Source organism: Bombus bifarius, unplaced genomic scaffold, assembly GCF_011952205.1.
Source record: "Bombus bifarius isolate JDL3187 unplaced genomic scaffold, Bbif_JDL3187 scf7180000009471, whole genome shotgun sequence".
NCBI classification, from domain to species: Eukaryota; Metazoa; Arthropoda; class Insecta; order Hymenoptera; family Apidae; genus Bombus; species Bombus bifarius.
This window is the reverse complement of record NW_022885141.1, coordinates 264,752-289,637: the sequence shown is the minus strand read 5'-3', so window position 1 is coordinate 289,637 and position 24,886 is coordinate 264,752. Positions and strand designations below refer to the sequence as shown.

The 24,886-nt window shown below is 37.4% G+C and overlaps 1 protein-coding gene and 1 pseudogene across 1 annotated transcript; both read left to right on the top strand.

The window, feature by feature from the left end:
* Positions 1–839: 839 nt before the first annotated feature.
* On the top strand, positions 840–3,281 carry LOC117215242 (putative fatty acyl-CoA reductase CG5065). Its single transcript, XM_033461637.1, has 7 exons — positions 840–1,132; positions 1,235–1,551; positions 1,651–1,898; positions 2,136–2,319; positions 2,585–2,770; positions 2,863–3,117; positions 3,189–3,281. The coding sequence occupies exons 1-7, from the start codon at positions 887–889 to the stop codon at positions 3,265–3,267; spliced, it is 1,515 nt and encodes a 504-aa protein (XP_033317528.1). The 5' UTR covers positions 840–886; the 3' UTR covers positions 3,268–3,281.
* A 10,808-nt stretch (positions 3,282–14,089) lies between these two features.
* Positions 14,090–15,598, top strand: LOC117215246 (annotated as a pseudogene).
* The last annotated feature ends 9,288 nt before the right edge of the window (positions 15,599–24,886 follow it).

Sequence of the window (24,886 nt, the reverse complement as noted above, 5' to 3'; positions counted from 1 at the left end):
GCCCGAGATATCGGATAATTTTTGTCAAAAATTGAGTTTAGGAACGGATTTTCGTAAGTTATTGTTAGGACCTGCTTGGACTCTCGCGTTTATGAAAATTGAGAATACGCTGCGCGGTAACAACATTAACCATGCGAGGTATTTTAGGCGTTTTACATTTTAACTGGTAAGATCCCTTGTTTTTAATGAATAAACTGAAATGTAAGCAAATGAACTGAAGTGTACATACATAATATTGATTACACTTAAAAGAAACGATGAAATGGTAGTAGAGAGAGCACATAATTACGCAACTATTTTATTACATTTAAGCAAAATACCCTACATGGTGATAAAATATATTTCTCTTGTTATATTAATCACATTCTTTATGATTATACTTTTTAATTATTGAGATGCTGCGTCAAAATATCTCTTCGAATATCAATCTAACATCGTTTCATAGGTATTTGTGAGTTAAAAGGGCTTTATGATCAGTATTTTTAGAAAATTGTTGTTAGTTGATTATATTAATTTTCTTCACTTTTATACTATATATAAATGTGCGTGTACAATACTCAACGTATGAAATCTTTGTAACACTATTGTTTGTGCTATAAAAAGATCGGTATTGTAAAGATCAAGTCGAAAACAAATAATGCAACGTAACATACATAAGCATGATGATATAAATTTTTTTACATATATTATACATGAAAATTATAATCATTCATGCAAGGCGAAATAATTGTTGAATTGCGTATATTTCTTTAGAAGGTAATATATATGAAAAGATCTCAACTGTAACCAATATGGTATATTATTTAACACATTTATCCACTTACTGTTTGTCGGGAATGGCAATTTATGGCAACTATTGGAACTGCAAGTGTTAAGATCTTGAAACATGGATACAATCAATCGAGAAACAAATGAAAATGGGACAAACGGAGGACTGAATAAGACGAATTCGCTCGAGGAATTCTACGCCGGTTGTGGGATCCTTGTGACTGGAGCAACCGGTTTCGTTGGAAAAGGTCTCCTCGAAAAACTGATCCGCATGTGTCCACGCATCGCTGCCATTTTTATACTAATTCGTCCAAAAACTAACGAAACGATAGAACAACGATTTAAGAAGCTCATAGATGATCCGGTTCGTAAATATATATTTGTTCCTTTCAATATTTAACGCAGTCAGGAGCCAAATTGATTAACTTTCTTTTCTGGAATTGAGTTGCTAATTTTTCGTCTTTAGATTTACGATGCCATCAAAGCAAAACGCCCTTCAGCTTTGAACAAGGTTTATCCCGTGAAAGGTGACGTGAGTCTGCCAGATTTAGGTCTTTCGCGAGAACATAGAAATCTGTTACTTGAGGAAGTAAATATAGTGTTTCACGCCGCGGCCACTGTGAGATTCAACGAGCCATTACACGTGGCTGTTAATGTGAATACGAAAGGTACAGCTCGTATCATCGAACTTTGGAACGAACTAAAGCATCCAATTAGCTTCATCCATGTCAGCACAGCTTTTAGCAATGCGAATCTATATGAGATTGGGGAAAAAGTTTACACGTAAGAATAAGTTATACGCAAACGTTGCTCCATGATTTATGAATATTATATTCATAATTATAGCATGAAGAATATGTTCACTTATTATCGACTTTGCAGTACGAGCTTGAAACCTTCAGAGGTGATGGATATGTGCGACCAATTCGACAAAAATTCGATAAACCTAATGGAAAAAGAGATTTTAAAAACTTATCCAAACACATACGCATTCAGTAAGAATTTAGCAGAGCAGATTCTAGCAAGCAAGTGCAAAGATCTGCCAGTTGCGATAGTTCGGCCAAGCATAATTGGCCCCTCTTTGGAAGAACCATGTCCTGGTTGGATAGAGAATATTTCTGCATTAACAAGTATTTTCATAGATATTTTCCGATAGTAATTTTTCAATACTCTTTACATTTCCTAAAATTGGAGTTAATCGATTTGTTTGTGAGAGGATAAATGAGAGGCTCTCCACTAGATCATCATTATTAAAGTTCAAATTTGTTGTTGCTCACAATTACGAGAATTTTTACCGATCTATTTAGCGCTACATTTATAGTAATCAAAAATCACAAATAATTTCTAAGCCAATTTAATGTTACCAGGTACCTTTGTGCTAATTGGCAGAGGATGTGCAACAGCGATACGAGGTATGAGAGAGGTCAGATTGGATCTAGTGCCTGTCGATTTCGTAATCGACATGATAATATGTACAGCATGGCATGTCACGCTACATCGTGATCATGAAGTTAAAGTATACAACTGCACGAGTAACGCATGCCCTTTTAAGTAATATTTCTTACAAATATTTTTCAGCTAATGTTATTCGATTGCTAGAGTATTCCAAAAGTTTCAGATTATTTAAGTAACGTGAACAATAGAAGAACAAACAAACAGAGAAGATCTCAATATGTCATTAGTTTAGAAAAATAGCGAAACAATATAATATTTATGTCATTTCCATAATATTTCCCGAGATACTCGTATGATAATAAACTTTGCTTTAAGTATAATTCTAGTAATTAATAATAATGTTATTGTTTCAATTGACAAGGTGGGGTCAGCTGATAGATGCTATACTAAAGTGTAGCACAGAAATGCCACTGAACGATACACTATGGTACCCAGATTGTTCACTTATAGCTAATAGGTATATTCATCGCGTTCTGTGTGTAACTCCGCGTGTTTTGCCTGCGGTCGTCATAGATATCTTTTTAAGACTTCGAGGTAGTAAACCAATGTGAGTGTTCCATCGATTGTCAAACAACAAGCCAATCGTTCTGGGATAATCTCTGACTTCATCTATGATAATAATTAAAAATGATATTTCAGAATGATGAAACTTCTGAAAAATGGCAACAAGCTGTTCTCATCGGTAAAATATTTCACCATGCACGAATGGACTTTTCAAAAAGATAACTGTTCCGACCTGGCGAGGAAGGTGAAAATGTTCAACGACAGCGATATGGTCAAACTAGATTTACGGGCTATGAATTGGGAGAAGTATGTTGCAATTTACTATATGGGAATTAGGAAATTTATTCTGAAAGAAGATTTTAAGTCAACAGCCCGACAACGATTATCAAGGTGTGTATAAAAGTATCTTCATATAAAAAAATAGGAATTAATATAAATACATATATTTTCGGTTATTTCAGGTTGTACTGGATACATCAGATCACCAAAATGTCCGGTATAACGATCTTACTATGGATAATATACTGTATCGTGTACTGACTATTTGAACGTTACGTTTTTCTCGTTCAAGCAAAAACAATATAAATACAATTTTACGAAGATGGGGCTTATAATCCGTTTCATTTTGTCTTTTCACCTGCCCTATTTCTAAATAAATTCATTTGTGACATTGCTTAGGATGGATGCATGTATTTGTATTCACAATTAATCAGTAACTTACACAATTTCTAAACGAAGAGTTTCACGAAATTTCGGAATGCGTTTGCGCGTATTCATTGGCGCACTCCTTTTGTCATTACAAATGTCGAATAACATACGAATGAGAGAAGGCATATTTTAACGGTTTCTACCCTTTTGCAAATCATCATACGGAGGGTTTCTAACCTCGGACGTCTTATTTTATAGAATTTTCCGAAGTCCAGATTTGTCAATTTATCTGAAAAATCATTATATATCTTTCTATATGCGAAAAACCTGCTTTCCGTACCTCCGTGTCTCTTCTTATCAATGATATCCAACTTCTCACGGGTTCCAAGGGCACACATTTCCTTTCTAATGACCTTGCGGATCATCTCGCGTAAGAAAATGTAAAATGCGAACGCCTGGGGCGACCGCCTGTCCTACTTTACCTTCGCCTGTGGAAGGAGAAATCGCAGATAACGACCATAAATGATGTGTGGTAAACTACTATAGGTTAGATACTAATTTTGATTATTCGAAGAAAAACTAGAGACATAACGTGTTATAATCACGTAAAATCACAGAATATCACAAACTACGAGAATGTCTACAACTTTTACGGTCATGCATGTGCCACGTCATAAACCGTACGGAGCTTTTTGTCTTTCTTTTTTACATAAAGTTTGATATCTCAAAGGTGCTTCGAAAGAGTTTACTGCGTACGATAAACTTCACTTAACTTTCAAGAAAATATTAGTATTGTAATCGTAAAGTGTTAAGGACTATAATTATTCAGCAAAATGAAATAAAATTTACTCTTTGAGGAATAATACAAGAAGAATCGATTTCAGGAAATTGGGAATGGCTTTTATAATCTTACAATTGAAAGAGTAGGGTATTCGTTCGGAGAACTTTGTAGTATTAATAGACTATGCTCAGACGATAAAGGGGTTTTGTCAGATGCGTAACACATGCTTGATGACTCCATTTATGTAGAATCGATGAAAACAAAGATTATGTTATAATGTCGAAAATCCGAACTCCAGGTGATTTGTATTTTGTAGGAATATTTGAACTTTATGAACGTGAATTTTCATGAAAATGGTGTAACATTTTACAACAAAACTTAACGATATCATTCGGTGAGATTTAATTACTTAGTGATAAATTATGTACAGAAACATACACAGTATGTACATATATTGGAATTGGAAGAATTACAAAAGTTTGTAATTACCAATTACAAAAATGAAAAAAAATTATACGTAGTACTAAGAACTAAACAAAGATTAAGCAATTATTTACTATTCAATAATGCATATTGAACGATTGATGTATAAGCTGAAACTTTCAAGGAACATATTCTTTATATCCTTTATATCTTGTGTCGAGCGGTGGATAAAGAAAGATTTTAAAGGTCAATGTGACTTTATACTACGATCTTGAAATGACCCTCAATCTTTAAACCTGCTGTAACAGCAACAAACATTTCCTTGATCAATGCTGAAGAAGTTCTCAGTTGTTGTAACAAATACTAAATATTCAATGAATAGATACTACAACGATATAAAATCATTATTACAGTTAAATTGATATCGTAAATATGTTATTTATTCTTAATACTTAGGGTGTTCACTGTTTAAACCTTATTCATGTTTTTGATTGAAGTGAACACTTTTGAAGATAACAGCGTCACTGAATTGTACATATATAATATATTATCTATACACGTTATTATACTATACATGCATATTATATTATGGAATTGATACCTACTTCGGCTTATATAAATGATGAAAAAGTGTTATTTGTAAATTATTCTTGATACGTTATCTTTTCTGCTCAATAGTTCTTATGAAACAATTAATTACATATGTTACAATTTTCACACCTTTCATTCCATAAACATACAAACAATATCAATATATGTATTATATTGTGAAATATAGCTACTATTTAATAATTTAGTATTTTTATGTACCTTGTGGTACCCTTTTAATGTGCGTTCTAAAGTAACGTATTTCAACGAAGCTTTTATTGAACGGAATCTAAAATATTTATTCATCGAGAACACCTTTTAAGGAAGTTCCCACCGATAACATTTCTTTCCATAACAACTCCACAGGAACAGATATTTTCTTAAACGGACATATAAGTACGAACAGAATTTTTTAGGAAATGAAAGTTAACTGCTTATTTTCGATCCTGTTCTTTGTAGATATAAAAGCGCAAGGTTACATTTTGCTAACAGAATGACATTTACTTGAATAATGACAAAAATAGTAATACACAAACAAATAAAAAAGATTTATGTAGTTACGAAATGCATTTTCGTTAATAATAGCTTGTAAGTGCAATGATGTAAGTAGATTCGATTTTTACACAACTTTACGAATAAGCTTAAAGCGTCTGAATACAGAAATCAATCTTCTAGCACATGTTGATCCAAAAAGAAGGTACTACCACAAAACAATAATGAAAATTCAAATTCTAATTTAAATACATATAATTCGATAGACACAATATTCACAACATCAGTGTACTATATACTCTTACCTCATTGGATACAACCTCCAGAAGGCGCGATGAACTGCGTCAATGTTGGAAGCTACTTTTCCTTTCTTTTTTTTTTATACGTGGGGAAATCCTCCTGGAAAGCGGCGGGGTAGTGTCGCACTTTACCGACTAAAACCCTACGGTGGTCCGCTTGACGCTCAACAGGAATGCCCCGGGATCCCTTTCGAATTACTGCCGGAGCTCTCCTGCTTCTTCTGCCATTCTGGGGAATTCGTTCATAGATTAGTTCGGGCATTGGGAGGAACCACCTGTCTCAACGCTATCCTCTAGGCCGTCGTGCGAGTCCGAGGAGATACCAGAACCTCCTCGACGTGTCGCCCCCTATGACCACCTAGGGCGGAGCTGAACCCTACAAGGATGGGATGTTCTCACCCTCTCCCACTCTGTCTGCTCCTTCACGAGCATTACTCCTTCGCAATAGGAGCGGACTGCGAGGAACACTTGTTGCCGCCTTAGCATCGCTTTCACAACTGACGAGGGTTGCGGAACAGGTGCGTGGTGGAGCTAAGAGAAAAGACAAAGGGATGCTAAAGGAGAAAGACGAATTAATAGGCAGTGTTAGCTGAGAAGTCAAAGAGTGTGAATGGAGACGTCAGAGAGTGGGAATTGCGTTGTCGAAGTAGTGTTGCTAGCATTGTCGAGGGAGTATGATCCGCGTGAGAGAGAGCGTTATGGAATTAACGTTAAACGAAGAATGTTATCCCTTATCCTAAGTTGTAGTGACTGTACATAAATCACGAGAAACTACACTAAACAGGACAGTAATTGATCTTGGCAAAAAGAATTCCTCAAAGAACCAAATCTACGTGATTCTTAGTCGTGTTAAAACGTTAGATGGTCTAGCTACATCTGATTTAGCACTTAACAAATTTCTTAATGAATCGTATGACGAAAAAGTACTTGCAGAAATGCAAAGATTACAAGGACTTGCTTCGCCAAAAAAACAGTTGAAGTTTACTTGCTACGAACAATGTGTCAAAAAACGATACAAGTATCTTTGAAACGAGGAGTTATAAAATACACGAGACAAGTCAGCATTGAATGACAAACATATATTTAGAAACGGGCGATATACTCTCCCAATGAAAATTTTGTAAAACAACCGCCCAATTTCATCACTTCCAGCAACTAGTTTGTAGACAAACGATAGGATAGAACCAAATGAAGCGACGAATAAGACAGGTCATGTGCAATAACGATAAGGATAAGGAAATTGAACAAATTTCACAAGAGAGACGAAACATTAGACTATATCAACCTAACCCCAACAAATTGATCCAGCACAGATTGATTGATACGCATACATAAAAATTAGATTTTTGTGGCGCACAGTACTTGACAATAATCATGCGTGAAAAATTCTTTAATGGGATCAACGGAAGACATACCCTACGCGAAGCATCTTAATATCAGTTCAACGATTGCAGAGCAATCACTGCAAAATTAACTAAAAAAGATTATATCACGAGACCAACAGGAGAATATGCTGTATGAGATGCAACAAGAACCATTTTGGTTCATCAAGCCGTTCCATGGAAATCGATAGACATACACGAAATCGGTATATCATTCATCGATGAAATTAGTGTTTTAAAACAGAACATAGTTTAGAATAAACAAATCGGAAAAGTTTTCTTAATAAGATTAACGAAAGAATATATCCTACAAGATGCATGAAAAAAAGGAAAGAAAAAGATATACTCATTGAATTAGAAGTACTGTCTCTCGAAGTCGATATAATATAAACATCATTTAATCGGATAAAAGTTTATCCCAATTATAATATTTGTAATTGTTATATTTATATATTATAACTATATTATAATTATATCATGTTGCAGATAAAGGAGCATGTTTAATATACTGAATATAAGGTATTTTTTTCACACTTTCTTGTACACTTCTTTTTATATTGGCCTTTACAATGAACTTTCTTTCAAACGTTAAATATAAAATTTTGTTATTCTTTGGTAAATTTATCATTAACGCATAACTGAACAATCTCTCCACGGATACAGAAGAAGACATTGGTGTGTTATATCAAAGAAAATATACGTCGAATCAATGGATAATCCTTTAACATATGCAAATCACCACTTTCGCGGAAGAAAATTTTGTGATTTCCAATTCTGTATTAACACGTTCGTCGCCGCGTCGCACATATTCGTGCGACGGGTATACTTCCGTGGGGGCCACGTAACCAACGTATGGTGACGCTCTTCTTGTTCGAGTTAAGACGTTCGTCACCCAGCGTGTTTCGGCTGTTTCCTGCGGGGCCCAAATCCGACCGTGGCTTCCTCAATATTCGAACTCGATGAAATTCTATTTATAATTTTTTTTTAACTCACTACTTCGTCATCACTACTCTCCCCACTTCCAAATATATTTTCATACTGCTTACTGAACATTTTGAGGATGAAAAAATCACTGATGTACGTCTCACAAGTATGCGTCAAAGATCTCAGATATCTGCCATGAGATCCCTCGGAATACTCTAGCTGGAAAGTTTATCGCTTTCTCCATTTCAGAACTAAATATATTTGTCGGAGATGAAAGAACATCGGGATTTCCCGTCTGTAATGTTGGGAAATCCCCCAATACCCTAGTCCAGACTTTTACTATAGCTACACTTAAGTAATAAAAATAAGAAATAGTTTTAATGTTCCAATCTGGCTTTACGACGATGGGTTCGGACTCGAAGTGACATAGCGGATCACTGGACGTAGCCACGGTAGGATTTGGGCCCCGCAGGAAACATACCCGAAATACGCTGGGCGACGAACGTGTTAATAGAAACTCAATTATAGGTTTTAGATTGTGATGATCTAAAATCGGAAAAGTCATCATCTGTGCTATCAATATCGTCTGACGGTGCCTAACGAACATAGAAGGGGGAAGACAAGTTGCGCAAAAAATTACTACTACATACGTTATCGCAATAATAATAAGAAAATCGTATCTGTACGTACAGAGAAGATTAAAAAGGAAACACCCAACAGATCTCACAAAGGACATAACCTAACAAACACGATGATGGTACCCCGCTGGGGGTAGCCACCCACATGTTATATTAGTATACCGCTATAATATTTTACCAAATGTCCTACTGGACAAATTGTAAAATCCAAATAAATAAATAAAAAAAAAATCTATACTTACATGTCAGCAACAACCGTTTTAAGTTCTGCATATAATTCTGGATGGTGACTCATTTCGATGTAATTCAGCCATCGCGATTTGAATTGTGAAAGCGAGAACGCTGTAACTGCAGTTTGCTTACCCCCTGTATTTTCGACCGATCGCGGGGAGACGCAATCACGAGGAGAGACGTCAACGGGAGTCGTAAATTCCCATTACGATTATAATAATCGACGCCACGAGTTGATCGATCCCTTGATTTCGGTTAAGATAATAGGGGTGATTCAGTTAGTATAACACTGTGATGCACAGAATTATAAATTATATATTTCCAACACTTAGATTACACTGTTGAGTAGGTATAAATAGATAACAACTTGTCGCACGAATATAAGATAGATATGCACAATAGAGCAAGGCTCTTATAGTTAAATTTAGTATGTTAATGGACGTAGCACTCGAGGATACTTAATAGAGATGGTGAATGTTCGACAATACCGAGAACCGACTTAGATAGTTGATGTAAGTTATACTTCTCTAGCGTTATGCTTAGACTTAGACGTTAGGCGTTAGATTTTGTACTTAGTTGTTGACTTTTCTAGCGGTGTAGAAGAAGTAGAGTAGAGTGACAATGCTGTGTCGGAGGAAAGTTAGCGATGGGTGTGTCTAGCGCACGGGACCATCGGATTTGTTCATGACATTTTTGGTCAGGAAAGTGAGGGCAGTATACATTGCTTCTGATTGGATAAACGTATGTTGGTGGACTAGGAAGGGTCTTAGCCGCCCTCGATAGAAAGTTGCTAGTGGGAAGCATCGTACGTGAGAGAAACTAACTTTCCCGTGTCAAGCCGTAGTAGAGAACAGTCTTTAGAAAAGAATTTGGAAAAACGATATTTGTTGGGTCTGAAGGACCTTAGCTAGCAAATTACTGGGATTTATGATGGGTCCTTGAGACTAGTCAGGGTACCCAGCAAGGATGAGCGGACATGTGGTTTCCGTGTGGCCCGCGGTGAATGGCCTGGTCTAGGTAGAGGGTCGCCCCCAATAGTGACAAAATAAAAAGAGGATTCCAATCTTGTATAGAAACTCTTCAATAATCCTTTAACCAATGGCATACAGTACTTGTATTACCTTTTATTAATGTTTCTACCTTTTTTTAAACATACATCCCATAGCACAATGCCACGATGTGGTCTCTTCATTCCCTGGATGATATCTAAAACTTTTACTAGTGGTAGTAGATGTTGTAAATACTCTCCGATATATTTAAATTCAGTGCCCTTTATGTTAGCGTTTAAAGTTTCTCACGAATTTTAAAAATTATTTGCAACGAGATCGCATAGAAAATTCCATCTTGCTATTCCCGGTCTGTTCAATGTATGTCTTAATGTATTTTGCATTATTTCGGCAAACTTGGGACGTGCGATACATTTCCGTAATGCATTCCATTTGGACATAACGTTGTTGTTAATTAAGAGCAATATGTCACATTTTTCATACATTACCGCCATGCAATCAATTGTAATACATAATCTTAAAGTATATGCACCTCTAAATTGTTGTCATAAACACGGACTGATATCCAAGGTGAAAGATGCATCGTCGTCTTTATCGACAGTTACATAATTTTCGTCTTCATGATTCATTACATGATCTCGATATTCCTGATACAGATGCTGACGATAATTTCTCAATGTTATCCATCACATTCAAAAGTATCTGAGGCATAAGTGTTGTCCGTGATAATTGTAGCTACTGGCTATAGATGTCGCCTGCTGGGGTACTGCTGTATGTTTCTTCTAATTTTAACACGTTCCTAACCTAAGGCGCTAACCACTGCGTTGTCCGTTATTATTTAGTGTCGAGTGGTGGTATTCGTTGTCGAGTACCGTCACATATCTATACGAATGCTAAACAAACGAAATGGATTTACGGGGCTACCGACGTTGTCTGTAATTACTGTCTGCATTCTATTAGAACTTTAATCGAATTCTAAGTGAATGTGACCAAGATTATCAGCTGGAAAGCAATTCAACCTAAGCAGTGTACAATGACACCGAGGAACCTCCTTTTTTTATTATACTTATTATCACTAGCTATGTTTCTACGACTCATCATCTTAATTGCGTTTTCATTTTGAATCTACTTTTCCAAAAATAAGTCAAAGGTCATCGACAGTTGATAAGGCTGCCATTCAATGAACAATAAATTCGTGATATATATGCGTTGCATCGTTCCTCTAATGACAGTTCCTTTGCTTCTTTGCTCATTGTTACTTGTGAAGAGAAATGTATAACTAAAGCAATATACGAAATTTCCTTAGTTTGATTAGATTTCTTGTCTGTTTAAGATAATCTTTATATTCGTGAAGAATTGTACCGTTATGTTTTCGCTTTCAATAAGTGTTACGCCATTTGTCTTGCCATAGGTCATATTCTTAACCGTCGATCGTGGCACTACAATGTCGCTGACGGATCGTCGCGTCTGCCCGGCAAACAAAGAACGTAGTGGCAAGCACATGGTTCATTAAGCAGGGCGACTTCCAGAAACGTCGGCTCGTGGCCGTTATTTTACCTCGCGTAAAAGAATGTGGCATGATCCGAACGTAGTGGGGATCGTCTTCCAGAAAGGACGAAAGAGATCGAAGGGCGATCAGAACTTTTCGAGAAGTTGAACCGTCAACACATATCATCCGTCGCACTTTACTCATCAACCAAAACGCAGTTATATTTTTGTTCCATTTATATCTCTCTATTTGTGTTAAATCTGTGCAATTTCATTGAACTACCCTTATTCTCATAATAGAAATAAGGGGATCGATCAGTTCGTGGCGTCGATTATTTAATCGTAACGGGAACTTACAACTCTCGTTGACGTGCTATCTCGCGATCGCATCTCTCCGCGAACGGTCGAAACAATGTGATTTATAATTAAACAGTGAAGATGATCCTATGAAGTCTACTTGTTTGCTAACTGTCACCAATAAGTTAAAACAAAATTCTTATCATCTCTGCTCACAGCTGTACCTTCAGCCGATGTCACTGATGCCTCGAAAACGTTCTGACTTTTAATGTAATGGTTCATATTTAAATTCCATAAAAAAGACATTGTTAAAGATTATGTAATTTTCCAAATGAATCACTGCAAATGTTTCCTATATTATTCCTTTATCATAAAATACTTTCACTTTCGCAGCTCAAAATATCAACTTCTCCATAAAAAATTCCATAAAAAAGACATTGTTAAACATTATGTAATTTTCCAAATGAATCACTGCAAATGTTTCCTATATTATTCCTTTATCATAAAATACTTTCACTTTCGCAGCTCAAAATATCAACTTCTCATATTTACAACTTGTAGGTGATTCGTACTACTCCGTTGCTGATAACATATTTAGGTATTACGTTGTTCTGCGTCGAATATTCAGTTAATGCAATACAAAAGGTCAAGTATGTACATGATTATAGATAAAATGTTATCAGCAGAATAGTAAGAATTTTACAAAATTCAAATGAAATCGAAAATAATTAGCAGTTACTCCCAATATTATTTAAATAGTATTGCAATCGTTATTTGAATAATGTATTCGAATACATAACGATAAATTATTCAAGCGGCTACAGAAATTAATTTCCTATAGTTATCATCCGAATAAAATTTTCGGCCGAAAGGAATTTATACGAATAAATAGTTTGAATAAATATTTATTCGGAATCATTCTTGCGGAAACATAATTTAATTTTGGTGGTCGGAAAATATGAAGGTACAATATTCTGCATTTGACGTAATTTTGGATAACGTGTTGGATTCTGTCATATGGGAATAAAAAAGGATAGTATTGCCAATAGTCTTGTTAATAGTAGTTGTTACGTCGCGTAACACTCTACCCAGCCCAGGCCACACACCGCGGGCAAGATGGCAACCAGACAGACTTCTTCGGATACTCACTACGTACCTTCAATAGTCTCAAGTACCTTCCATAAATCTTAGGAATTTCCTAGTCGAGGTCCTTCAAACTGAACAAACGTCTGTTTCCGAAGCATGTCTAAAGACCTTTGTCTACTACGGCTTGACAAGGGAAAGTTAGTTTTTCTCACATATGATGCAACTTTCCTCCCACTAACCACTTTCTCTCGAGGGCAGTTAAGACCCTTCGTTTAACCAATTAACAACGAAGACTATTCCCTCACTCTCTTAGCCAAAATCGTCACCAACAAATCCGATGGTCCCGCTAGACACACTCATCCTTAGCTTTCCTCCGCCACAGCATCGTCTCCCATCATCACTGATTTTACATCCTTCGAACAGTCAACATCGTTCGACCGGGTTTACACCCGAAGATCAGTCAGTCTCAATCAAGCATCTCGTCAAGCAGTCAGCAATTCGAATACAGTGAGTCGACAAATCCATCAGTATACGCGATAATCCGTCCAGAGACTCAGGTCGCACTCATTCGTAGTCATCTCATAACAAATATTCATTTTGTGTTACACCGAAGTTGTTGGTTTGTGAAAATATATAATAACCTGTTAGCAACAGCGTTATCTTTCATTTAACTACCCTTATTATCCTAAAAGAAATAAGGGATCGAGCGATTCGCGGCGTCGATTAGCAAATCGTAACGGGAATTTACGACTCCCGTTGGCGCGCTTCTTCGAGATCGCGTCTCCCCGCGAACGTGCGAAAACATTTATTGCGAATTTTTTTCAATTAATGCAACCCGATTGATCTAAAAGTTTCTATTTATTTAATTAACGTGTACAATGAAAGCGCAAACGAACGTAAAGTACAAAAGTCCACTTTTGTTCTCAATACGTTAATTTAGAAACATAGTGGTGTAATATAATATTTATTTAAATTGCATAATATTTCCCGAACTACTCGGATAGTAAACTTTACATTAAGCGTAATTCGATTAATTGCACAAATTAATTAACTGCTTTAATTGACAATATGGGGTCAGATGAAAGATGCTATGGTAAATTGTAGCATAGAAACTCCACTGAACGATACGCTATGGCACTCGGGTTGTCCAGTTATAGCTAACAAACATATTTACAACGTTCTAAGTGTAATTCCGCATGTTTTGCCTGCGTTTCTCATAGATATCTTTTTAAGACTCCGAGGTAGTAAACCAATGTGAGTATTCTATCGATTCTCAAACAACGAGAACAATGTTTTTGGGATAATCTCTGACTGCATCTATAATGATAATTAAAAATGATATTTCAGAATGATGAAACTTCTGAAAAATGGCAATAAGCTGTTCAGCATATTTCGCCACGCACTAATGGACTTTCCAAAGAGATATCTGTTGCGACTTAGCGAGCAAAATGAAAATGTTGAACAACAGACTAGACGACAAACTAGATTTACGAGATATGGGTTGGGAGAAGTATGTTGGAATTTATCAGGTGGGAATTAAGAAATTTTTTCTGAAACAAGACTTTAACTCACTAGCCCGACAACGATTATCAAGGTGCGTATAACAGTATCCTCGAATAAAAAAGTAGGAACTAATATATATCGGGTTAAGATTGGAATTTTGGGCGCGTAACAACTCTTTGCGTGGATTAGCCATCGTTTCACAAAGCCGAGATTATATTTACACGTATATACAAGACTATCACAAAGCTTAACAAATAATAAGTCTAATGAATAATAAGTTTAACGAATAGTGAGTTTAATGAATAATATGATTTACGAATAATAAGTTTAATGAGCACTATTAACAATGTTTTTGGGTTCAAACGAATCCACGGTCAACGGAATAACTCTTTACTAAACGTAAACTAATTTTAGGCGCAAAATACGATTGTTGAAAATGCTCGATGTGTCACTCTCCAAGGCAATCGCACGAATGCCAGCCTCGTGGAGATTTTTCTCGCTGTACGATTGCATTTGTTTTCTATACTCGTTTGGAAGCATCGAGAAGGTTCCAAACGCCCGTTGCTAGGCAGTCTCTTTCCGAAGTTTAATACACACTCGTTGGAAGCATCGAGAAAGTTCCAAACGCCGTTGCTAGGCAGTTTCTGCCTGGAGTTTTGGTTACTAAATACAATGTATGTCCCATTGCATCGGCACCTCCGAGGCAACATCACACGTGGCTAGGCCCGCTCCCGAGGCCGCATGCCACCACAACCACATTTCTCGGAAAACCCATACAACCACTCCAGACCTCCGTTAGGCAAAACGTCCATCCCGTGACCGTAGCTACGTTCGGCGGCCAATTGTCACCTCGAACCCAATCTCGCTATTACAAATCTCGAACAATTACGGCTATGATAAAATCTAGACTAGAGTACTAAAGGATGTTCCCAAAATTTTCAAGGAAAGGCTTCGGCTTTCCTTTCATCTCCGACATATAAATACATATATTTTCGGTTTTTTCGGATTGTACTGCATACATCAGATCATCAAAATATGCGGTATAATAATTTTGCTCTGGATAATATTGTGTTTTGTGTACTGACTATTTGAAAGTAACCTTTTTCTCCTTTAAGCAAAAACAATATAAATACAATTATACGAAGATGGGGCTTATAATCCGTTTCATTTTTCTTTTCACCCGCCCCATTTCTAAGTAGATTCATTTATGACATTGCTTAATAAGTGTGTATGTATTTATATGCACACGGTTTTTGATTTATAAACAATTCATACACGACGATTTCTTTGTTCCTCGATGTTTGAAGTATAATAATATTTGTGAACGTTCATGCATCATCTTTAAGTGTTCATTTCTGCATAAAAATTCTACATGTCTTTACGTAATGCTAAATAACAAAAGAATTATATAGAGAAAAATTAGTTTAATTTAGTACTAATTTGTATATTAATTCTGTTCACTGAAAATAAATATTTTTCCTTACAATGATAAAAACTTCTTTCATTCTCCACCAAACAAAAGTTAAGAGATTATTATGCGATAGCAACAACCACTTATCATTGAAAAGTCCTCTCCTCCACAATGATGATAGAAAAAATATCTTTTAAAATAAGATAGTTCTAAAAGCTCACATTGGTTTCTGAATTGTTTGTTCACAAACCTTGTAGTTCTTTGACCAATCAGCGTTAAAATATATGACAACATCGTCGAAATAGGGAACAGACGTGACAGTTAGAACTGGACAAAATACTACTTCACATAACAAGTAGTAAAAGTGGGCACGCACCTACAATAACCTTATCATTCACATATGTTATCAAGATTATGAAGTTATTGTTAAGGAATAGAGAGGATTCGGAAATACATGTGGCGGCACTCGACAACAAATACCGCCACTCGACACTAACTTCTACCGGACGACGGTAGCGCAGTGGTTAGCGCCTTAGGATACGAACGTTCTGGACCCGGCTTCGAATCCCGGCGCCCGTAGTCTGATTTTTCTTCCATGGCACATATATGAGAAGAAAGCAGCAGTATATAGCGACGTCTACATCTTCAGCCAGCAGCTACAATCATCAGAGACAACACTTACACCTCATACAAATAGTTTACTTTATTTCACACATAACAGCTCTACATATATATTACACTCTGAAGACTTCGATAACCTTCTTACACGCATGCTTGTTGTCAACCGATTCTTCTAGATTTTTCTAACAGCATCCAATCGTCTTTTGTCTCAACTGAGACCTGGACACCCTCTGACGCTTACAAACACATTCACATGTACAGTGTAAATGTATCATCTACCGAACAGTTATATATTAGCCCTCGCTCGCTGTTCGTAATAAAATATATTCAGACTTCTTCTGTCGAGATATTACTATTCACAGTCAGCTTATCGTACTCAAAATACTAACGTTCGCCGACGATACGGCCATACTAGTGAGGCACGCAAATTCAGAAACGGCTGTCGCACTACTACAACAACACATTACAAAAATCGAAAAGTGGCTGCAAAACAAACAAATAAAAACGAACACCAGTAAGTGCAATCACATAACATTTACACTTAGAAAAGGAAAAACACCAGATATCCAACTGAACGGCGCCCGCATAGCACAAACAAAGCAAATCAAATATCTAGGAATACATTTAGACACACACCTTACATGGAAGCATCACATAAAATCAATAATAAACAGAATACGTGAAGAAAGGAAGCAGATGTACCGGTTAACCAATAGAAAATCTAAATTAAGCGTAATGAATGAACTAAATTTATACAAAACAATAATCAAACCAATCTGGACATATGGAGTCCCACTATGGGGGACGGCAGCAATGAGTCACATAAATAAAATAGAAACAGAGGAAGCAAAAACTTTAAAGACAATAGTCTCCATGCTACGTCAGAAATGAAGATTTACGAAAAGATTTAAAAATTCCAACAGTCAAGGAGGAAATCGCTAGATATGCAAAAAAGTATAAAGAAAGACTTGTAACACACCCAAACCAGATGGTTGCTGAAACGAATAAAACCATAATAGAAAGAAGACTGAAGAAGAAGCATCCCGCAGACCTCACAATAGAAATAAAATAAACAACTTGGAAGGTGGAACCCCGCTGGGGGTAACCATCCACATGTTATATTATTATACCACTAAGCTATAATATTTTACCAAATGTCCTACTGGACAAATTGTAAAATTTTAATTTAATTAATTAAAAAAAAAGAAAAAAATATTTATACCGAACCGTTTCCCAGCCAGCGAAAGTTATTAGACATTTGGAAAAATACCTTTCAGTACAAATGAACGAAACCGTTTCAACCAAAAGCAAAATGAAGTGCTCCGAAGGTCTATTTGGCTCTGCTTAACACGGGAATGCCTTTTAAGCGATTTTTCGGGGAAATGGAATGAAATGAAGCTAATATCGGAGCACTGTTGGATAAAAACAAAAGATACACGCGATGCGGAGGGAATCACTGACCATGCTGAAATAAAATGAAACTAACATAGCATAAGAAGGAAATACAAGTGAAATTTTAAAGAACATTATAGAAGGAAAAAGAAGAGATAGTAGAAACAAGGTGTTAAAGAAATTATGAAATATTAGGTTGAAATAGGATAAAATGAGATAAAGAATAATTGCAAAAGAAAAGCTAAAAGGAGGAAACACCATATTGCATAAGAAAAATTTAAGTAAACATAGGTCAAAGTTTCAATGATTTTCGAGATATTAACATCATTCTGCGTTAACGTCATTGTGGGACGTAGGAGTCAGCTTTTTTTTTTTTATTTATTTATTTGGATTTTACAATTTGTCCAGTAGGACATTTGGTAAAATATTATAGCGGTATACTAATATAACATGTGGGTGGCTACCCCCAGCGGGGTACCATCATCGTGTTTGTTAGGTTATGTCCTTTGTGAGATCTGTTGGGTGCTTCCTTTTTAATCTTCTTTTTATGCTTGATGTGTCGACCGTTTCCGCTGCTAGCCGGTTTGGGTGCGTTGCTATTCTTTCTCCGTACCTTCTTGCACTTTTGTTAATCTCCTCCTCGACCGTTGGTATTCCCAGGTCTTTCCGAATGTCCTCGTTCCTAACGTACCATGGCGCGTTTACTATTGTTCTGAGTATTTTCTATTGCGTTGCCTCTATTTTGGTTATATGGCTCATTGCTACTGTTCCCCATAGTGCTATTCCGGACGTCCAGATTGGTTTTATGACCATTTTATATATTTTTAGTTTGTTTTCTATGCTTAGTTTGGATTTCCGACTTGTTAGCCAGTACATTTGTCTCCTTGTCATCTGTATTCTGTCTATTGTTGCTTTAATATACTGTTTCCATGTGAGTCGTGAATCTAAGTGGAGTCCTAGGTATTTGACTTGCCTTGTTTGTATTATGTGTGTGCCGTTTAGTACAATGTTTGGTGGTTTCTGTTTTCGCAGTGTGTATGTAATGTGTTTGCATTTTTCGGGGTTTGCTTTGATTTGTTTTGTTTGAAGCCACTTTTCTATTTTTGTGATATATTCTTGTAGTAATGTAACTGCTGTTGCAGGGTTAGTGTGCCTGACTAGTACAGCTGTGTCATCCGCGAATGTCAGTATTTTGCTGTTGTTAGTTGTTGGTATGTTAGCCCTGTATAATGTGTATAAAATTGGTCCTAGGACGCTTCCTTGCAGAACTCCTGCCTTGATTTCTTTAGCTTCCGAGTGTGTGTTTTTGATTTTTACTATGAAGCTTCTGCTGCTTAGGTATGATTTGATTAGTTGGTATATCTGCTCCGGTAACTATTTTCTGATTGATTGTAGTAGGCTAGTGTGGTTTATTTTATCGAATGCTTTTTCGATGTCCATAAAGAGTGCCGTGCAGTATTGTTTTGTTTCCAGCGCCTGTAGGATTTCATTGACGAGTCTGTGCGTTTGTTCTATTGTGGAGTGTTTGTTTCTGAATCCGAATTGGTGGTCCGGTATTAGATGGTTCTTCTCTATTATTAGTGTTATCCGGTCGTAGATTATTTTTTCTAGTATCTTAGAGAACGCCGGAAGTAGTGAGATTGGTCGGTAGGACTTGGTTTCGTGTGGGTCCTTGCCTGGTTTGGGTGTCATTATGATTTGTGCCAGTTTCCAAGCTTTTGGAAAGTATTGTATTCTTAGTATTGCGTTTACTATTATTGTGATTTGTCTTATCGCTTTTGGCGGAAGGTTTTTCAAGATTTTGCCGTTAATTAGATTGATTCCTGGTGCTTTATTGTTTTTTGTTTTCTTAATTATGTTTCTGATTTCTTGTGCTGTTGCTTTGGGTATGGTGTAGTGATTGTCAGTTGGTGTACTAGTAGTTAGCGCATCCTCGTCCGTATGACTATGGTAGTTGCTGTTGTTGATGTTGTGTGGGCTGAATGTGTTGCATAGGTGGTTGGAAAATTCTTCAGCTTGGTCTTCGTTGCTTCTTGCCCATGTGTTGTCTGCTCTTCTGATTGCTGGTACCATTTTTGTTGTCTTCTTTATTCTTTTTTGTGGCTTTCCATAGGGAGTAGTTGTCCTGTTGTCCTGTGTTGTCCTGTTGTGTGTGGAGATTGTTGTGTGTCCCGTTACGAAGCGGCGGAAAAAGTTTGCCTTGAAGTTGCTTTCTTACTAGACAGCCTTTGTAACTCGCTGGGTGATTTCCACCGCAATTGTAGCATTTTACGTCGTTTATTTTTCCCGTGTGTGGGCAGATCGCTGTTAGGTGCTTTTCTGCGCACTTGACACACGCCGGGTTCCTGTTGCAGTAATTTTTAGTGTGTCCATATTGTTGACACCTCATGCATTGTGGTATGTCTTTTTTGTGCCTGGGTGGCTCGACTGTGATTAGTGTGTTTAAGATTTTTCAATATCGAATATTTCCTTCTTGTTATTTTTAGGTTCTAATTGTATTAAGAATAACGGTAGTGGTTGCTTCGTATCGTACCTTGTAATATTGTTTATAGTTCTTGTTTGGTGGCCCATCTTTGCTAATTCGTCGCTTAGTTTTTTTGTGTTAATTTTTGGGTGCAGTCCTCTTATAACTACTTTGTAGCTCCTTTCCGTTTTGAGCTGGTACGTGTGGTATATGGCATTTCCCCCTCTTAATTCTTTTATAACTTTTCTGTAATTTTCTGGTGTGTTTGTTTGGATTTTTATTTGTTCTAGTTTTGTTTGTTTTATTGTGTAACTATCCTTTCCAACAATATTGTTAAGTTGATCGATAGGCGGGTCTATTATTTGCGCCTCAACAAATATTGGTGGTGGTTTTGTGATGTGTGTTATTGGGTTGTGGTGTTGCTTGTTGGGTCGTCGTCTGATTCTTCTGTTAGCGAGCTGAAGGAGTTTCTTAGCGGCAATTCTTGCAGCCATCGCTGCTTTTCCTTATCTGGGTTGGCTGTTATTTTTCTTTTTTTTGTTATAGCTGGCTACCTTCCAGCTTTCGTCCTGTTGAGTTGTTGCTTTCTTGTTTTCCATGTCGACTTCTATTGTGGCTGAGCAGTCCTTGGTTTGTTGGTTGACTTGTTTTTAATGTATCTGTTGTTTTGTGTATGTAATATTGTCTTGTTTGTTTATAATTCTTATCGGTAGAATATTTTGCATAGTTGGTTTGCTAGTCTTCTTGTTATAGGACACGGGTTTCCACCGTTTGGCTATAGGCATAACCGTTCGTAGTTTTCTCTTCCCCACTTGCCGCACTTTCTCCGGAGCACTGTTTCACACGCCCGTTTAGCTCGGCTGCTCGGGCAGAACTCATATATAATATTGATTACGTATAAAAGAAACCATGAAGTGATAGTGAAGAGATTATGTATTTACGTAATTATTTTATTAAATTTAAGAAAAATCATCGATTATAGATTATACTCATTGTTATTTATTGATGTTTACTCATTGAAATCTTTAACGACATATCGGAAATATGCTTCCTTTTGACGCCATAAATAATTAATGAATAACAGCATATATAAACAATGTTTATATTGATTTCATATACACACCGCAATCGTCTTGTCCATGGGTGCACAGAAAAATCACATACGCACATTTTCCACGCTAATTACTGATTACTACATATTACAATATTCATATACATGCACATAAAATAAGAAATGAAAAAGCCAAAGGAAATTGCGAAAAGATCGTTTAAACTTATACTCGAAGTTTTAATTAAGATATCCTCTCTTGGAGTGATGTGTAATAACACAAATTAATGTACAGCCACATGAAAAATTATATTGTTACGTCGCGTGGAACATCTGCACTCCAGCCGACGCTACCTGACAGCTAGCGGCCCACCTACTGTAACTTCGACCAATCGCGGGGAGACGTAATCGCGAGGAGAGACGTCAACGGGAGTCGTAAATTCCCGTTACGATTATAACAATCGACACCACGAATTGATCGATTCCCTGATTTCCGTTGAGATAATAGGGGTGATTGAGTTTGTATAACACTGTGATTCACAGAATTATAAATTATATATTTCCAACACTTAAATTACACTGTTGGGTAGGTATAAATCGTAGATAACAACTTGTCGCACGAAGGTAGGATAGATACGCACAATAGAGCAAGGCTCTTATAGTTAAATTTAGTATGTTAGTGGACGTAGCACTGTAGAATACTTAATAGAGGAGGTGAATGTTCGACAATACCGAGAGCCGACTTAGATAGTTGACGTGAATTACGCTCCTCTAGCGTTATGCTTAGACTTAGACGTAGGCGTTAGGTTTTGTACTCAGTAGTTGACTTTTCTAGCGGCGTAGAAGAAGTAAGGTAGAGTGACGTTGCTGTGTCGGACGAAAGCTAGCGATGGGTGTGTCTAGCGCACAGGACCATCGGATTTGTTCATGACATTTTTGGTCAGGAAAGTGAGGGCGATATACATTGCTTCTGACTGGATAAATGTAGATTGGTGGACTAGGAAGGGTCTTAGCCGCCCTCGATGCAAAGTTGCTAGTGGGAAGCATCGTACGTGAGAAAAACTAACTTTCCCGTGTCAAGCTGTAGAAAATAATTTGGCAAAAAGATGGGTCTGAAGGACCTTAGCTAGCAAAGTACTGGGATTTATGATGGGCCCTTAAGACTATTGATGGTACGCAGCAAGGATGAGCGGACATCTGGTGTTCGTCTGGCCCGCAGTGGTAGGCCTGGTCTAGGTAGAGGGTGGCCCGACGTAACACTGAGCACGACAAGCTACAATCTGAATTCCAGAGAAGGAAGTAAAGTTAATCAATTTGGCTCCTGGCAAGCTTAAATATTGAAAGAAGCAAAAATAATATTACGAACAGGATTACCTATGACTAGATTAAAAATACTTCTCAGCTTCGCAATGACTACTGTTTTTCTGAACTTGATATTAACTCTCGACCAATTCTTTATTCAAATGCAAAAGCTGACTGACTCTCGACTGATCTTTACTGGCTGACTTTAACTGACTCTCAACAAAATTTCAACTAATTAACTAACTTATCTGAGTAGCTCTTATCTCTAAGTGGCCACCCTTATTTATACTAAGACTATGGAATAATTGTCACGTGACGGTCACAGGGTTTTGGTACGTAATTACTTCTGCGGATGCTGCAATCTTTGTTTCTGCAGGTGTTCTCCTAGAAATATCAGGGTTTCAGCTGATGTGGCTTTTGTGGAAGCATTATTTAAATTTCCGTTTTTTACTAGTTTTTACTAGTCCGTGCTGCTGCATTCTTCCTGCAGTATTAGTTTCTGCTGATGATAAGTCGCTCTCTGGTTCACGCATACGCGGTTAGCTTGCTGATGTCGGTACTTGATCCTTTGGCGCGTGCTAGTTGTTTATCGCTGTTGATGCTGTGTGACAAGGTCGTAGCATCTCATCACATTATCTGCTTATTATACAGTGTATTGTGGTGGGGATAGCGCGTGTGTCACTTAAGAGACACAAGAAATCGCGAAAATAACAGATCACCGATGATCTCCACGTGTCGCAGTTCGAACGTTTCACAAGTAAGGTAAAAACCTTGAGCTTTAGATATGGTAGTAAAATTTATTGTACGAATCCAACAGAGTGACGGTTCAGAGTGTTATAACAAAAAAGATGTCGAGTGCTGATTTTGGAGGGTTCGTATATGTTACGCAACGAGGCTTACCATAGGCCGCACTACATTGTCACAGACAAATCGTCTTATATGACCGACGAAAAAATATACAATGTAGCGACAAGCGCATAGTTGTCATCAAGATTGATTTTTGAGTTAAAGATCTCAGTTTATCGCGGGTTTTTATTAATATTTGCGGAACGTTACGACCCTTTTTTCTCTGTGTTTCCTATATCTCGGAAACTAAAGTCGAGCGATGTATTTACAAGAATATGTTTTTCATGATAAGTTATACAACATATTTAAAATTTATCGAAATCGAATGCTTAGCCTCGTTTACGCATAACTACCTTTGATGTATGTATTATGTAACAAAATCAGAATTTAATTTCATTGCAAGAAAATTGTTGATTTAGTACAGATGTCTTGAAAGAATATTACGAAACTTCTACATTATAAATGTTATATTACGTCTAACGTCATCTAAATGATATATGGATGTGCATGTTAATGATGTATATATGCATATAAGTTTTTTTATTACTAACATTTAGATGTTAATGAGAAAATGATACATAAAGATGTCTGGAACTGAATAATTTATCCTTTATTTGCGAATACATTTTACATCGTTTGTAACATAATTATTATGCAGTATGTAGTAAAGTTGGCCGGGCCCGTGGGGAGGATAGGAGCGCGGAAAGCCTCGGGTCTCGACGGAGTCCAGGCCCGCCTGTGGAAGGACATCGCCGGGGTCTTGGCCCCGAGACTAATGCGTCTGTTCAACGCCTGTCTCGGGGCAAATTCGCCGCTTCGTGGAAGGAGGGGCGGATGGTCCTGCTACCGAGGCAGGGGCGCTCTTCGGACACGTCTTCCACCTTCCGGCCGGTGTGCCTTTTGGGCGAGGTTGGCAAGCTGCTGGAGAGAGTGTTGGCTGCCCGCCTAGAGTCGCATTTATCCCGGAGTGCTCCCGAAATGCACGACGGCCAGTTGTGTCGCCCGTGTCCGCTCCCTTGTCGAGGGGGCCGGGCGGCTTGGATACATAGCGTTGGCCATGTCGCTGGAAGTGGTCAACACCTTCAACAGCATCCCCTGGGACAGGATATGCCGGGCCCTCAAGTTTCATCGGGTACCCGTATACCTGCGCGTTGTGGTCCGGGCGTTCCTCCGGGACCGGAGTATCGTCTACACCGTCCGGGGCGAAAGGATGACTGGGAGGGCGGTGTATCGCGGGCTCCCGCAGGGTTCGGAGTTGGGTCCGTTACTGTGGAACATAGCGTACGAC

Excerpts from the sequence above, each read along its gene's own strand:
- LOC117215242 (XM_033461637.1), top strand. The coding sequence starts at position 887 with ATGGATACAATCAATCGAGAAACAAATGAAAATGGGACAAACGGAGGA. Across the intron at positions 1,133-1,234 it reads AGAAGCTCATAGATGATCCG|ATTTACGATGCCATCAAAGC; the intron begins GTTCGTAAATAT and ends TTTCGTCTTTAG. Across the intron at positions 3,118-3,188 it reads GCCCGACAACGATTATCAAG|GTTGTACTGGATACATCAGA; the intron begins GTGTGTATAAAA and ends CGGTTATTTCAG.